This window comes from Magallana gigas, chromosome 7 (assembly GCF_963853765.1).
Source record: "Magallana gigas chromosome 7, xbMagGiga1.1, whole genome shotgun sequence".
In the NCBI taxonomy this organism is placed as follows: Eukaryota; Metazoa; Mollusca; class Bivalvia; order Ostreida; family Ostreidae; genus Magallana; species Magallana gigas.
Window position 1 is genome coordinate 12,801,584 of NC_088859.1, and position 16,787 is coordinate 12,818,370.

Consider the following 16,787-nt stretch of genomic DNA (forward strand, 5'->3'; position numbering starts at 1 on the left):
TTTCTGTGATCTGGAAATATTCTCAAGGGAGAGCACTCGTTCTATTATACCTCCACTTTCGGATGATTGATAGGCATGAAAGATGGGGATCGAAAAAGCGTTAAGATTAGTGAAAGATTTGCCACGGGTGGCTCTTAATAATATAAAAAATTCGCCTATGGATCAAAAGAAACCGGTAGGTATTAAAAAGATGCTTTAAACCCTTTTGACTGTTTGAGGCCCAGAGATACTATAGAGGAAATTCGGTACATAGTGTAACTTTGATGTAGTTAGAGTTTGTATTGTTAGACTCAAATTGTATTCATGGTATTAGAGTACTTGAATGTTTTGAGATGAGACTCTTGCTAAATAGATACAAGCATTAGAAGAAAATGGAATCATGCTACAACATAATGTTATGTCTCTGCTACTCTGACACTTGTATGCCTATATGAATGAAAACAATTTGACTGACATCTCAGTTAGTCTTGGTGAGGTGAAGTACAATTAAATTTTTGTCCAAGTCCATTCAGCTCCTAACCCTCCAATCCATATACCGGTAGTCTCCATTTACTTTCTCACTTTTCTACTTTTTTGTTTTAAATCAATACTGGCGTGCGACCAGTTCTCGCCGAGTACCATTTCTCGCCAGTACATTGTGACGTCATTTTATCAACAGATAAAATTATAGACGAAAAATTACGTCACAATGTACTGGCGAGAAATGGTACTCGGCAGGAACTGGTCGCATGCCAGTAGTGTTTAGAGTACCATACTCTTTAAAAGAGTACCAGGACTGCATTTTACAAAAGAACTTACAACAAAGTCGTAAATATTTACAGTCTCGTAACATGATCTTTAGAAAACAAAATTGACATAAAACCACTTGTTTGAAAAAATATATCAATTTCCAAAATTATATTTTCCAGGCATAAGAATAAATCATTGATTAGTTGGTGATTAATTAACATTTATTAATTTGGTCGTAAGTCGTAAGTTCTTTTGTAAAACGCAGCCCTGTACTTTATGTTATCATCAGTATTTGGTATTTTGCAGCATAATCTTCGGAGAGGTTGGGGCAAAAACAAAACACATGGTAGAGGTCACAAGGGTCAAGGCCAGAGGATGACGTTGCCCAAATTAGGATTTGAAACAGGACATAAACCATTTTATCTCAGAGTTCCACAGGAATATTACTATGAAGGACATCAGTATGTATAACTAATCAGAGAGTGTTTGTTCAGATGACATTGCATTTGTTATGCCATGCTCACAGTTGGTTTGATTAAAAAAAATGTTATTTCTTTTGTATAATGAGTTCTTGATGAAGAAAATAGAAATACTTGTAAACACTTTTAGCTGGATGTTTTTGAAAGCAAACAAAGTGAAAAGTGACAAAGCTTACTATGGCAAAGATAACACTTGTACTGAAGCTACCTCTAAATATCTTGATGAATTTCTTAATTCTTTTAGCAAGTAGGGCTTATATAGATCTATTAGACAATGATCCATATGTATAACACTGAATTCCATATAGCCATTGCAAAAAATCATAATTTTGTTTAGGATTATTTTGAAAATGTGATGTCGTAACTGTTTATGTGAAATTTCTACACGAAAGTTGTTTTGCTTTCTAGCTTAAAGAGACAGTATCCACCTTTGTCGTTACTGAGGCTGCAGAGAATGATAGACATGGGGTGCCTGGATCCCAACGAAGTGATTGACATTTCCTCCATCTGTATGACTGGTCACTATCACCTCCACGTGGATCGACGCCATTATGGAATCAATCTCACTGAGGAGGTACTAGCAGTGGTTGCTCACATAGGGGATATATATCACACAAACATAAAACTGGTTTTTTTTCCCCATTTTTTTGCAGTAGATACAACACAGTGTGTATATTTATGCTCTGTAATACATACTGGATTGTGCATCAATATCAACATCATGGTTAATATACAAATAAACTGTAATTAAAGTACCTGGTAAAATGAAAATGAAGTAACTGTTGTAGAAATCTCATATTGCTACTAGCACTACTAGTACATATTGTACTCTTTTCATTTTAAAAAAAAAAAAATTTTTGGGGGGGGGGGTAGGGTTCTGTGGTTGCATGTATGTTTCATTATCAACATTCTGTAAAACATTTGATTTGAACATATTTTATTATGCAAATATACATTTACATAAATGGATTAGGCAGCAGGCAATGCCTATGTAAGCCTCTTCCATTCTGTAAAATATGATGGTAAACAAGTTATAGAGTTGACCATAGTATTTACACACTACATGTAGTTGTATTCTTCTTAATATTTTGGGTTTTTTTCAGGGTGCAGAGAAATTTTCAACCCCCATTTGCATTGAAGTACAATGGGCCTCAGAAATGACCATTGCCACAATAGAGAGATTAGGAGGCGTGATCATGACGAGATTTTATGACCCCCTCAGCCTCATTGCCCTACAAGATCCCGAGACATACTTCAAGACAGGAAAACCAATTCCCAAGTGTAAACTTCCTCCCACAGATGCAGTAGAATATTACAGTGACCCCAAGTTCCGAGGGTACCTTGCAGATCCAGAGAAAATAGCCGAGGAAAGAGTGGCGTTATCCCAGAAATACGGCTATGATCTACCAGACTTATCAGAAAGTGACAAATTATCATTGTTATTAAAGAGGAAGGACCCAAGACAAATATTCTTTGGACTTCATCCTGGATGGATTGTAAATTTAACGGAAAAGAAAATTCTGAAACCTAAGGCTGAATATTTACAAGAATATTACCACTCATGAGATTTGATATGAATAAATTTTGGAAATTCAAAAAAAGGCCAATTTGATTATTGTTTAAAGGTTTGATGAGTAAGGTAAAATACATGTATACTCAAAACTACATGTATTAGAAATTTTTTTTTAGTCTATTGATTTTTTTGCATTGAAAGGTACAATGTCATGCTTAATAATCACTATGGCAACATTGTCAATAGTTGAAGGATAATATTTGAATATCTTTTGATGATTGAAATGCCACAGAATTAAGCCAAAAATACCGGTAGCCCCTGCAGAAGCATTCATTCATCAGTATATTGTAGAATTACAGAGCTATGCAATGTTCAGTAAACTCTGAACTGACAAATAATAATAAAATATGTTTTGTGAAATTCAATACTAGCATTATAAACTCTGAAAAGACAAATAAAACTTTTTTTTTTTGTAAAATTCAATATTTTATTTCATATTCATTAACAACAACATTCAAGGAAATAGGTCACCCAAAAACAATCACATACTTGACGGAAAATTATGCTAAGACAATTTGTAAAACACACTTGTATATTTCCCATTTACTGCCATCTGATTCATATCGTGACAGCAAAAAATAAATTAACATAATATACAAATATTGCAAATCAAAAATAATGTACGGTACATGATTAACCATTATGTACAATTAACATTAACAATAAAATATACATACATGTATATTCTTGTACAAATAAAATAGGTCTGAACTGCTTTATAACAGTACATCTTTCTTCATATGTACAGCCATCTGTTTGTTTAAAGAACAAGCATGTAGCTTGGAAATCATATGTATACATTGTACAGAGTTCGTTAATTTTGGCTGATCTCTTCAAGGTTATCTAAGATTTCTTTGATGCATCCTGGTTATTCTCCTAAATCAGTTGTTAATATATATATATGTACATGGAGGTAATCTTATGAAAAACATTCTTTGAATTCTTATTCTCAAATACCTGTACCGAAAACTGGCAGATTAAAAATTTCACCAAAAATAGTGTGAAATTCTAAATTAAATTCCTTCATTTGGCAAACAAAATTTCCAATACTACATATCAAGATGCAAAGTAACCAGAGAATTTTCTTTACTCTTTGATGTGAGCAATCATTCTAGTGCCCAATGGTAATTAATTTAATCATGAAAATACGAGATACAGTAAAATGTGAATCCTCAGAAACCTGAATTTACCAACATCACGTACTAACTGAAGTACAGACTTAAGTCACCACATTAAGTTAAAAGTGTCAAATATTTTGACATTGTTCAACTTGGCAAATAGGTTCAATCCAATACAAAATTAACATGGCAAAATAAACTCGGGATGTTTTGAGAGAGTTCACACAAAATTAACATTGCCAATCAATTTGGGACAGTTTATGCAAGTCTCGCTATTGCACAAGGACAGATGAAAACATGGTGAAGTTAATATGATCGAACTTACAGTGTGCATTTACCAAGAAAGTAGAGCAGTTGTTATACATGTAGGACGAAGACTTCTTACAGGGAAAGACTCTCAATGAAGTGTAATTGATTGTCATGACTTAGACATCTGGATTTTGTGCTGCAAGTTTTACATGTATGGTACGTCTGGTATTTATTCTAGGCTGAAAAATAAGCGCGATCCATATCCCTTTGATGTCTTTGAATTCTGAACTTTTTAACTGCTTGGGATTAACTTCACACAACTAGGAGTAAATATGTCGTATCGAAAATAAGGGTTAGGACACAAATCCATTTGAGCTTTATATCACTTCTAAACAAGATGGACAGATGTTACTTACACACTATAAATATATGCTCCAGATAGTTGCTAAGGTAATGCCTCAGATATCACCTTCCCTCAGATTTTCTTTTACAGGGATTTTAACTAACACCCTATAAATATATGCTCCAGATAGTGGCTAAGGTAATGCCTCAGATATCAAAGAACTGATATGCTTCATTATGCTAGAAGATTGTTAACATAGTATAGAATGTTAAACATAGCTCTCAAGAAGGAGAAACATACATGTACATGCTAATTTGTACTACTGCACTCCATTATATAATAAGGCTAAGTCAACAAATAAATAGTGTTTATAAAACTACAAATTCCTCAGAATCCAGTGTCTGGGAACGAATGCGACCATATTCGTCCAGGCGAACGTGCTTGACTCGTAGGAGGCGGTCCTTTTCAGCCGTGTCTATCTTGACCTCATTACTATGTCCATCACTGAACACAAACATTGGGTAGGAAAGCCTTTGTTTTGGTGGTGCCACCATCTGCAATAGATTTGTAAATCTCATACGTGTATCGTCTCCTTTATACCACATAAAGGTACATGACTTTACATGTTATAAAAATTCACATGTACACTAGTATCAAAGCACTGTGCATGATAAAAATAACACAGGTTACATGAAAACTGCAGCACACCTACATTCATTACTGACAGAAAAACTTGTTATTACAACTGCATGTCTCATTTCCATGTAAAATGCTCCTATATCGAATAGTAAAACCAAAAAATTTTGGGAAATTTACTGTATAAAAATGTCTATTTTCAAATCCTGAGTGAAATATAAATAGCCATTTTCTTACCTCCTCTGTTTGCTGTACAAACTTTTCAAATTCTTTCTGGTTTCTGCAGTAGAAGCCAATGGTACAGCTAGGGTCTATTTTGTCAATGGAGACCTTTCTGGGCGACATACAGTGATAGGACTGAAAACATAGGACAATTCATAAATACATTGTAACCTGTATCAACCACAAGCACCTGATGTTTATTTTCCTTGGAATGAAAAAATAAATCTATATCATAAAACATATACCCCTACCAAATAATACATTGTATCATTATTAGGTATCTTTTGTTGACGTAAGGATTAAAGAACATTGTAAAATATGTTCAAAAAGTACCCGGTATACAGTATATTGTGAGTAAACATTTTATTGAAGCTCTTTTATAATCAAGGAATGAATTCATTAGCTAGTTTACTCATATGAGTAAAAGTTTAGAAACTGGGTAGCTATTAAACTTACGACTTGTAATTTAACTTTTAGCTACTGTTATTTAAAAGGTAGAAAACAAAGCCATGTGACCTTTAAATTGATGTTATATTGTACAAATTTAATGATGTTAGTCTAACTCTGACATAAGCAAGGTTGATTGTATCAGCCAATCAAATACATGTAGTGCATTACAACCCATTTAACTCATGCCGGAAAACTCGAAGAAACATTACAACATACAGGTACATGTCAAAAGATTTTTTAAATCAAATTTTTAATATCTTTCTTAACGCACTCACTAAAAGTGCATATGTATACTATGTATATACATACCGGTATGCACTTTCAGTATATGAACAGCATATGAAGTCAATTAAAAACAAATTGAAATATATATATGAACTTGCTTCCTCTGAGTTTTCACATGTACGGTAATTGCAGATGACTTAAAATGCTTACCTGGATTGGAAAGTGTCTCTCCCTTGTGTCAACCACATCCTGACAGTAGTGTGGATCTAAATATATCAGTTTGTCCTCTGAAAAATAGCATAGGAATTTATAAGTATGACTTTAATGAAGAAACATTTTTATCCGGATACGCACTAATCATTAATCATACTGATTAGTGCCTATATGTCATGTACATGTATGAGAGAATACCTATGTATGGTGTTCGCAAATTGAAGGCAAACTTATACCTGGGCTGCGTTCAAGATCGAAGCTGCCACGTAGGGCTACATAGCAGCTGCGCAGTTGAATGGTAAGCTAACCTAGCGACTACGTAGATATTCGTTGTCTACATTTTTAATGCTATGCATCAAATTCAAGATGGCTACCTTAGTAACCATTATGTAACAAACCTGAAACTTATTCTATCTTGTGATATTTTGTTCATCCTATAAGTTCTTGTGAATTTTAACATACATTTCCGTTTAAAATTAAAAATTCATGTAGATGTTATATTTTTGTTTTTGAATTTCCAGTATTCCAATTTTTAAATCAGAGACCTAGAAGCTAAACTAGTGGTCCGTTCAATAGACCTAGATATCTATGACCTAGCGGCTAGGATAGCTGCTACGATCTTGAACGCAGCCCTGTAGTATATGCATTAATTTGCTTCCTGTAACAAATTTAATTCTTGAGAATAACGTTCAATGAATGTAGTTTTAATATACAAAAGATCTTAAAATCTGTAATTGATTCATTTCACTGACATGCATGTACATGCTGTTCTATACAGCTAAAAATCCTCAATCAAAATTTAAACTTTACCTTGCCATCCTACAAAGTAGAGTGAATGTTTGGGCTTCCCTCCGATGATGCCGATACAGGAGTCCTGAGATAGAAGCCCTTTCACACAAGGAATGTAGACTGGATTAAGCTGCTCCCCTCCTAGTCTAACCGGAATAAGGATCACGACAGCCCGCTTCCAGTCCATGGAGGAAGCATCCTGACTGGATTCATGCTCCGACTCCGTGGAGTTGGTGAACTTTGTATCCGCCCTCGGTCTCGTACAACAGAGCTCATATATGTCCTGTTTGTAGACTGAAAAGTAACATCAGTCTTTCATTTTGAGTTTTCACACAAATGCAAATATTAAACAATAAAATGCTTTCTTTGGTGATTCATTCGGGATATGAAGGTAGCGGGTTCTGTAAATTTTTCCTGCAATGACCGCTAGCTTCAAAATCATCAAAGAAAGCATTTTATTGTTTATATTAACATCTTTCTTTTAGCTAATTGATAAATTGATTATGAAAAGTAAGTAAAATTTACTAAATTACTGTTAATGTACGTAAGTACGTTAGCTAAAAGAAACAGCCAAATCGTCTCCTGTGAGACTTTGATTCTGACATCGTCATGATTATTTCGTGCAGTCCATGATTTTTCCTAGGTCGTTGTAGGTTTGGACCAATCGATAAACAGGGCGTGTCAATATCTGTCCTGTCATTTTCTTGTCAGTGTCAGCCGATGTAGATTTTGACCAATCGATAAACGGGGCGTGTAGATTTCAGTCTGGCTGTTTCTATAGAGCTATGAATTAACTATAAGTTTCCGTAAGAAATAGAAGGAATAATACTTGGTGGATGTAAATATAATAATTTTGATACATGTAACACGCAAGATCATTTATATGTTGTATTCGCATATAAAGTGAGTAGTGGTTCTCAAAATGAGAAATGTTACGTCCACTCAAATACTGAAACTACGACGAAATAATTTCGAAAAAGTTTTCTTTAAACAACAGTCCCTCAAAAACCTGTAAATTTAATGATAATCCATAAAAATTGACTCCCACAAATTAGAATAACTTTGCAGATTACAACGAAATTGTAATTTCAAATCTGAAGAAGCCTTTATGTAGGCTAGGAAGTTTACCAGTGCAGTCCTGAGAGACATATACACAGAGATCTGATAGAACTGTCTGTGTCTTCTGTCCTTTCACCATTGTTTCCCTATTGAAAAAAATATAAAAAATTATGTTTGTTCAGATCAAATGGAACAGACTACATGTATTTATGTCATGATAAAACACACTACTATATGAAATTCAAATTATCAAATGTTTTTGTACAATAACGTAAGTTAATTGGTCAGAATAAGATATATGAGTACAGTAAGTACGCTTTACTGTATGTGTCATTCTTCATGGAAATCATGTTAACGATGATAAGGCTTCATTAGCTACATAGTATACCCCCCAAAAAACCTTGATATTAAATGCATTCTCTAAATCACAAACATTATCACAATGAGCGAAAGCATTAGCAAAAGAATATCTCATTACTAGCACAAACTTTTCAAACCTAAACTACAGCAATGAACACAGTTTATTGAGATAGTTAAACATCAAGACTTGTCAACGTACTTGAGTATGTGAGCGACTGAGGCGGGACCAAACCACTCCCCTGGCTGTTTGCCAAGACTTTTCCCGACCTCCACCAATCGGTGCATAGAGAACGGTGACTCGTCACAGAGGTAATCTCCAAACCAGCGGATTATCTGCTTCCTGTACGTTTCCTGTTCTCTTGTTTGGTCACTAAACACATTCCATTCTAAAAATAAATAGGAGTTCAACAGGTGTATTAGTCTGAGTTCACTGTAAGAAAACTGTTGTGTAATTAATTATCACTGTAACCCATCCATCTGTATGTTAAATAACTAATGAGTAATAAATTTTAACTCTAGACAATTTATCTGCATGTTCAATAACTATTGTGTAACAAATTATACATTTCATCTGCATATTAGATAAGTACATCTGTTGAGTGAAATTAAATCAGCATTAGCATCTGTATTTATTACCTCATACCTTTACATAAAATTGCAATAAAAATTGATGAAATTGATTTATATTTTGAATCAATTAATACAATGACATTTTCACTTTTTTTCAGGAAAAAATAACAAATACCGTACTAGTACATGTAATTATTGGGTTTTTTAATTTTTTGAGGAATAACAAGATATCTGTGAGCCAATGCTCACTAGTGATACCCCCGCTCTGATGTGAATATGCAAAATAAGCAAAGTCGACATTTAACAGAAAGCTGGCATCCGATTGGTACAGAAATATATCCCACAATATGGCATGCCTAAACAAATAGTGTGTTAAAATTTCAAGCATCTGCGATAAATAGCTGCTGAGAAATCTTTGAGGAAAATTTTTTTGAAAATTTTGGCTAAAATAAACAAAGTACTCATTTAACAGGAAGATGACGTCCGATTGGTAAAAAAATATATCACACAATATGGCATGCCTTAACAAACACTGTGTAAAAATTTCAAGCATCTCCAAAAATAGCTGCTGAGAAATCTTTGATGAAAATTTGTTTGAAAATTTTGGCTAAAAATAAACAAAGTCTTCATTTAACAGGAAGTTGACGTCCGATTGGTACAAAAATACATCCCATGATATAGCATGCCTATACAAATACTGTGTAAAAATTTCAAGCATCTGCGATAAACAGTTGCTGAGAATTCTTTGACAGAAATTTGTTTGAAAAGTTTTGCTAAAAATAAACAAAGTCGTCATTTAACAGGAAGTTGACGTCTGATTGGTACATAAATATATCCCACGATATGGCATGCCTATACAAATACTGTGTAAAAATTTCAAGCATCTGCGATAAACAGTTGCTGAGAAATCTTTGACGAAAATTTGTTTGAAAATTTTGGTTAAAAAATAAGCAAAGTCGTCATTTAACAGGAAGTTGATGTCCGATTGGTACAAAAATATATCCAACGATATGGCATGCCTTAACAAACACTGTGTTAAAATTTCAAGCATCTGCGATAAATAGTTGCTGAGATAAATGCGACAGAAATTTTTGTTACGGACGGACGGACGGACGGACGGACAGACACACAAGGGTAAAACAGTATACCCCCTCTCCTTCGGAGCGGGGGTATAATAAAAATGATTTAATTTCAACAACCATTTTCTAAAATTCAAACAGCTTTGAAAATGTCTGACCTGGTCCTAAGTAATGTAATGTGAGAGCCTTAGCAAGCATCATCTGACCACTCCTTAACATGCACCCCCACCCACAGTCCGAGGTCAGCTTGGTCCCAGGGATGGCCGGGAAGTCTTGTCTATACGTAAACCACAGCAGGCTCGAGAAATCCTGTTTGAACTTTTCAATGTTTGGCACAACTCTTGTTCTTTTTCCTCTCTGAATATCATCATCTATGAGATCTAAAATTATACATGGTAACACATCACTAATGATTTCACACATTCTTTTATTTAATTAACAGTATTTGTTTTACTTTTTCAAGAGCATTGAGATGCATGGCAATAATGAATCAGGCTATACAAACCAGGTCAAAGTGATTGCAAATCATAAAAATCATAAGACTCCTGTCTCCTAGCATTTAAAAAGGGAATATCAAGTTGTCAAGTTCAACAAATTAACCATCTTCTTGAAATTTCTAGATATGTTTTGTTTGGCTATGAACTATCTATAATTACAAGAAAAGCTCTCTTTTTAATCTCTCTTTTTACAGAGCTTAAGGAGATTACTATGGTCTATAAATAGTCTGACCATCTAGCCTTCTCAAGATATATAAAGAAGTCTCAAATGATATCAATATGATTTAGATTTTTATGAACTGTACAGTAAATATGTGGGGTTAATCATTCATCCCTCACCACTTGGTTTTATATGGTAAAATTTTCCCAAAAGCCAGACTGGACTGTCAAATCTAAAGCTGGTCTTTGTCTTCAACGTCCATCCTACAAAACATAATTCAGCTGTTTTTATATCATTAATCACTCTGGTTAACCTGTATGTGTTGCACACATTCAAATCAGGAATTTCCTTTTTTAAATCATAACAGGTGCAGAGTATGACAATGTAAAATTCTATAAACTTAAATGTCAAGATCCAAAATGTGCCATTTCTATCTATATACATGTAGTTATAAAATCATTTTACAAAATTCACTGTGATGTCAATGAAATTTGTGTTACATCACAGAAGGTACATTAAGCCAAGAAGAAATCCAAGGATTCTTTTATCAAATATTACAACCTTGCACTACCTATGTATAACACTATATATACCATCATAAAATTACTGTTAATACACTGGAAAGCAAAATTAGCCCTTTATTTTCAAATCAGAACCTTTGGTTTTTATAATATTTTTTACCAATCTAAATGTTACTATGGGGGGTTTAATTATCAAATAAATGTACTATACAGTTATAAAATGATGCTCTTTGCACAATTTTGTAATCTGCCATTTAATAAGATATTATTAGTTATCCAGGTTCAATAAAGGGTGTAGGGGAATTACCCCTACAAGTAATAAACATCGGTTGCACAGTATGTGGTTGCATCACCCGTATTTAAAACCCCTAAAGATAAGACAATCTCGAGTTATTAATTACAACAGGGGTTAACTGATGCTGTGAAAACGTCTTCAGCAATAGTTATTTATCGTTTGATTGCCTCTGGGGTTAATTTAAACGCTTGTAAACTTATAATACGTGGCGACTTTAACTTCTCTTATGGAGGAAATTCCAACGAAGTTGCCGATCAAAAAGAGACCATTTCGTTTAAGTTGGTCCTTGATTGCCAAAAAAATTTATAATCGCCATGTGGGCAACTAAATCTTTAAGAAATAGTCGCCCACAGTAAAAATTACTCGCATTTGCGAGTGGGCGAGTGGTTATTTGCAACCCTGTGATTTACGCGCTTGTAACAATTCGTTGTGTCACCCATTGCTAAGTGTGTTGCTAACGCTGAGGGTAATAGAACGGATTCTATTGCGTCTAAACCAATCAGATTTCAGTATTTAACATGAAAGTAATAAAAATATACTCTGGCATCAGAATATGACAATGCATGCCAAAATCTGATTTTCAATGAATATAAATTTTATATTATATCACATGGGAAGTAGAATTTTTGGTTTATATTGCACAGAGCAGAAAACAGTACATTTTTATAACTGTACAATACGTATAAACATTTTTTTAAAATGTATCAACTTAAAGGTATTTATCATATTGCGTAATTTCTGACTGTTTTATTTGTCCCTCCTCAAAATTGTATACTGACCATATTTCACATTGTTCCACATGGACATTAACTTGTTTTTCACTTTTTCCGAAGTTTCACCCTGTGTTGGATATTGCAAAGATTTTGGGTGTACATAGTGAGGGGGATACGTCCGTGTCTTTGAATTAACCGCAGTTAAATCTGGGAGGCTATGAAAATCACTACAGTCATTATAGTCCAGGTTATTTTCCGAGGTACTGATGGTGGAATATGACTCCTTTAGACAAGCCCCATGTCCTTCAGGCAATGATAAATACACACTGTTGATATTATCGAATGATCCTTCGTCAATATCAAAGGGATCGCTTGTAGAGATGTCAAACTTCACACCTGTTTGTTCTGAAGGATTTCGGCTTGGTCCCGAACTACTCGCTTCGAATCTTCTCCCACTTTCTTCGTTTCTGTTCCAAACAGCATTTCGCGATGAGGATTGAGAAACCAACTTTGCTGGATTCAATAAAAGCTGGTTATTAGAAGAGTTTTTCCTCGCTTTTAAATCTACAGGAGTTAGTGATGGCCCTTTATCATTTACCGTTATAGTTGACACATCATCACTCAGAGCTTCACTCCATGAATCTAAAGAAGCCACATCCTCAGATACTCGACGAGAGTAACTCTTGGGAGTTTTTCGATTCATCTTAATTCATTTTTAACCAAAATTTGTACGAACGTCGGAACATCAACATATCCGTCAAGTTTCTCTTTCACATGACAAATCTCCACTCTAAAATCCAGACTTGTCAAGTAGGAATTTTTTTTCCGGATTTCTTTGCGTCTCGCCATCTCCATGATCTCTAAGTTACTGAAATTCCGGAAGTCTTTTATATGATATATTTTGAATAAACTATTTGCTATTTTTCTTTGATATTATTTAATCTATGTTTATTAACAATATGGGCGCCGATTTACCCAGGGGTGATGTATAAAGATGAACATGGAAAAGGTACAATAAATCTAGTGGAGAGCGTAAGTTACGGAAAGCTTATATTAGCTAATAATTTTTGTGGGGGGGGGGGGGGTTAGCGTATAAACCCCTTATTTACGCAATTTATAGCAAAATATTATTTCAAAATCGAATATTTTCCGAAAAGTTGTATATAACCCCTTTGTGAATTTAATTGGATATGTAAGTGTGCGTATAAGATAAATAAAAAAATAAGGGCATTCTCTTATGACTTGAAAATTGGATAGAATATGTAGTTTAATAATTTTGACAGATTTGTATTCTTTAAAATTGCGTTGAAATGGCTTTGAACGGTTACATTTGTTACTGAAGTGTTTTGTTTACAAAAATTATTGACGATTTTAATGTTTAAACACCAACAGCGGAAAAAAAAAATCTCTCGATTTGTTAGAATTTTGTACCATTTGAAAGCTTAATTAACCATTCCTTTGTGATTTAGACTTAAAAGAAAGAACAGTGGCGTACAAGGCGTTGTATATCCCCCACTCGGAGCAATGAAGACGAAAGAATTTCAATTCAAGTTAGATTATTAATTTTTGACTTGTATGTATTGTTTTCATTACAAATTTCACGATGGAAGTCAATATTGTGATTAACACGACAGGTATATGTTTCAAAATCAAGCTGCACACCATTTTTGCCTAATTCTTGAACCATTTACTGTTCTTAATTGCAAAATTAGGTATGAATGGGTCATGACTCCATCATAAAAGTACTTTTATTTAAAGAATAAGTTTATATGGATTTTTATTATTGGTTTATTAAAATTGAGTCTAGACCCATCATGGGTCGAATTGGTGATTTTCACCAAAAACGTTTTACTTTATTAAATATTTTCAAACAGTTCAATTTATTCAGACGTACGTAGTCTAACGTGTCAACGTAGCTCACTGTGATAAGCGGAGCCTCCTCCATGGAGAGGGTGTTCGAATCGTATAGGCGGCGTTTTATTTTTAATTCATTTGCTTTTAAGTAAAAAAAGTAAAACATGTGTTAAAAAACATATCTAATACCATTTATATAATGACAACAATTACGTAATGTTCATAATCTGTACACACAATGTCGGATAAAAATAGCGCTAGCACAGATATGAGATCATGCTCTAATGCTTAGAAAGTAGCAAGTGCATGTATTATTGTATATCATGTATCAGAGAATGCAGTTCTGTATTATACATGTACATGTAATGTTACACAGTTTCAAATATAAAGATTTTTATATGTTCATATGCCATTTCAAAATCCTGGTTACGGGGGATTTGTCAGGCCTTGTACGCTCTTGTCCTTTCACATTGGCCGCGTCTTTCAAAAATCTTTCTCAAAAACCAAAATGCCAGAAAAGCTGAAACTTGTGTGGATCAAGTATCCTCAGGTAGTGTAGATTGAAGTTTATTCAAATCATGAACCCCCTGGTAGGGTGGGGCCACAACAGGGGTTCAAATTTTTACATAGGAATACAGGTATATAGAGAATTCGAAAAATCTTTCTAATCTTCTTCTTAAAAACCAATTGGCCAGAAAAGCTGAAGTTTGTGTGGAAGGCACTGCATGGCAGCATCCTCAGGTATAGTGTAGATTCAAGTTTGTTCAAATTATGATCCCTGGGGTAGGATGGGGCAACAATGTGGGTTCAAATTTCAACACATATATTTAAAAATCTTTTAAAAATCTTCTAAGAAATCAGAAAAGCTTCAAACTTGTGTGGAAGCATCCTCAGTTAGTGTAGCTACAGTCAAGTTTGTTCAATTCATAATCCCTGAGGGTAGGATGGGGCCACAATGGGGGGGGGGGGGTGGTCGAATTTTTGCATAGGATTATGTAGAGAAAACTTATCTCTTTTTTTAAACAAATGGCCAGAAGAGCTGAAACTTATTTGGAAGCATCCTCAGGTACTGTTGATTCAAGATTGTTAAAATCATTATCCGTGGGTGTAGGGTGGGACCAAAATGGGGGTTTGGATGTTACATAGGGATATGCGGAGAACAATCTTTAGAAACCTTCCTTTCAAAAATCAATTGGTCAGAGAAGTTACTACTTGTGTGAAAGCAACATCAGAAATATGTCAAAGTCCTCATCTTCGTGGGTAGTGTCATGTTGTAAATTTTGAATTTACCGGGTGGCAGTAAATACAAAATTTACAACATGACAACTTGGTGGGGCTACATTGGAGGGTCGAATTTTTACCGAGGAAACTGATTAAAAAAAATCAAATGTTATAATACATGTACATGTGACATATCGTTAATTCTTAATTGTTAAGACGTGAGTCCCTGAAGAACAACAAATGGTAGTAGAGAGGACACCAATGAACCCTCTTCATATTTTTCTTCAGATTTTTAAATCTTCAAAAAAGTCTGTAGCTGCGCAGTTCGACAGCATTTCTGAGTGATTAAAAAGGCACTGTCCTGTTCTTGTATGCATGCATGCTTTTCAAACAATATGACATGTCGGATATTTATTACTTTTATAACTTTTGGTTTGGCAACATTTTTGGCCAGTTTCGGGCAGAAACAGGCCAGTTCAAGAAAAGTTTACATTCTTATCCTTAAATGTACAAAATGGCCGCACATTCCCCTTATGGTATCTACCCAGAGTTTTAAAAACTTGTATCAAACCAAATTAAACATGCAGTTGAAATAACTTATAAACTTACTACAAAGGCCAAAATACTTGCAGGTTTGTTTTCCTACAGTTAGTGAGCTTCAGCTCACATTGTTCAAAAATTCAACAGCCAAATTTTAACAAAATGAAGCAGAATCTCATAATTATTAAATTATGCACCAAAATACATTATATTAGGTTATAATTTAAGAAAATTTTATGATAGCCCTGAAATGAAAAATTCTTATTAATTTTTACAGAAAAGATAAACTTGCTTATTACATTTTATCATTACGTTATAGCATATTACATTTATTCTACACACGACCAGTCACCACCCCAAAAATTCAAAAAAATTCATATTTTTTGGAAAGGACTATATATGATAAGAGCCTAAAATGGCCCCCTAAAATGAACATCATCATTTTACTATCATTCTTTGTTTACTTAGTACAGATATGTATGTGATGTGTTTACATAATATTCATTTTGGTTCAAGTGCCCACAATTTAGAAATACGACATTGTAAAGACAACCTTTTCCCGCCATTTTTGCATTTTTAGCGTAAAACAGCTTGTTTTCAAGCAGTTTTTCCTTCCGAAAACATAGAGCGCATTGTTGAACAAATAAAATATTTTAATCAAAGATGTATCTAGCCAAGACTAATAAGTGACAAAAAAAATATTCCTTGTTCAAGCATGCGCTATATATTTCCTATTCGTAAATAGATAAGAAAAATGTCAATTTTTGGCTGATTTTGATTGAATTAAAGAAATGGCGTCACTTCTGACGTCATATACTGCCAGTGAGTGCAAATAAATCAAATAAATAGCTGAAAAATATATTTTATATCAACTTTTCTAAAAAATTAGTTA

The 16,787-nt window shown here is 33.9% G+C and overlaps 2 protein-coding genes across 2 annotated transcripts; one reads left to right on the forward strand and one right to left on the reverse strand.

Annotated features, from left to right (window-relative positions):
* The first annotated feature begins 15 nt into the window (after nt 1-15).
* On the forward strand, nt 16-3,777 carry LOC105336674 (large ribosomal subunit protein uL15m). The gene is made up of 4 exons (XM_034457283.2): nt 16-175; nt 1,036-1,190; nt 1,617-1,782; nt 2,312-3,777. The coding sequence occupies exons 1-4, from the start codon at nt 83-85 to the stop codon at nt 2,771-2,773; spliced, it is 876 nt and encodes a 291-aa protein (XP_034313174.1). The 5' UTR covers nt 16-82; the 3' UTR covers nt 2,774-3,777.
* A 1,017-nt stretch (nt 3,778-4,794) lies between these two features.
* On the reverse strand, nt 4,795-13,077 carry LOC105336676 (cysteine protease ATG4C). Its single transcript, XM_011441099.4, has 9 exons — nt 12,347-13,077; nt 10,931-11,014; nt 10,253-10,474; nt 8,645-8,831; nt 8,155-8,231; nt 7,048-7,320; nt 6,235-6,311; nt 5,365-5,484; nt 4,795-5,045 (listed from the first exon to the last, which is right to left on the reverse strand). Exons 1-9 carry the CDS (start codon nt 12,981-12,983, stop codon nt 4,860-4,862), a joined length of 1,863 nt encoding a protein of 620 aa, XP_011439401.3. The 5' UTR covers nt 12,984-13,077; the 3' UTR covers nt 4,795-4,859.
* Nucleotides 13,078-16,787: the final 3,710 nt, after the last annotated feature.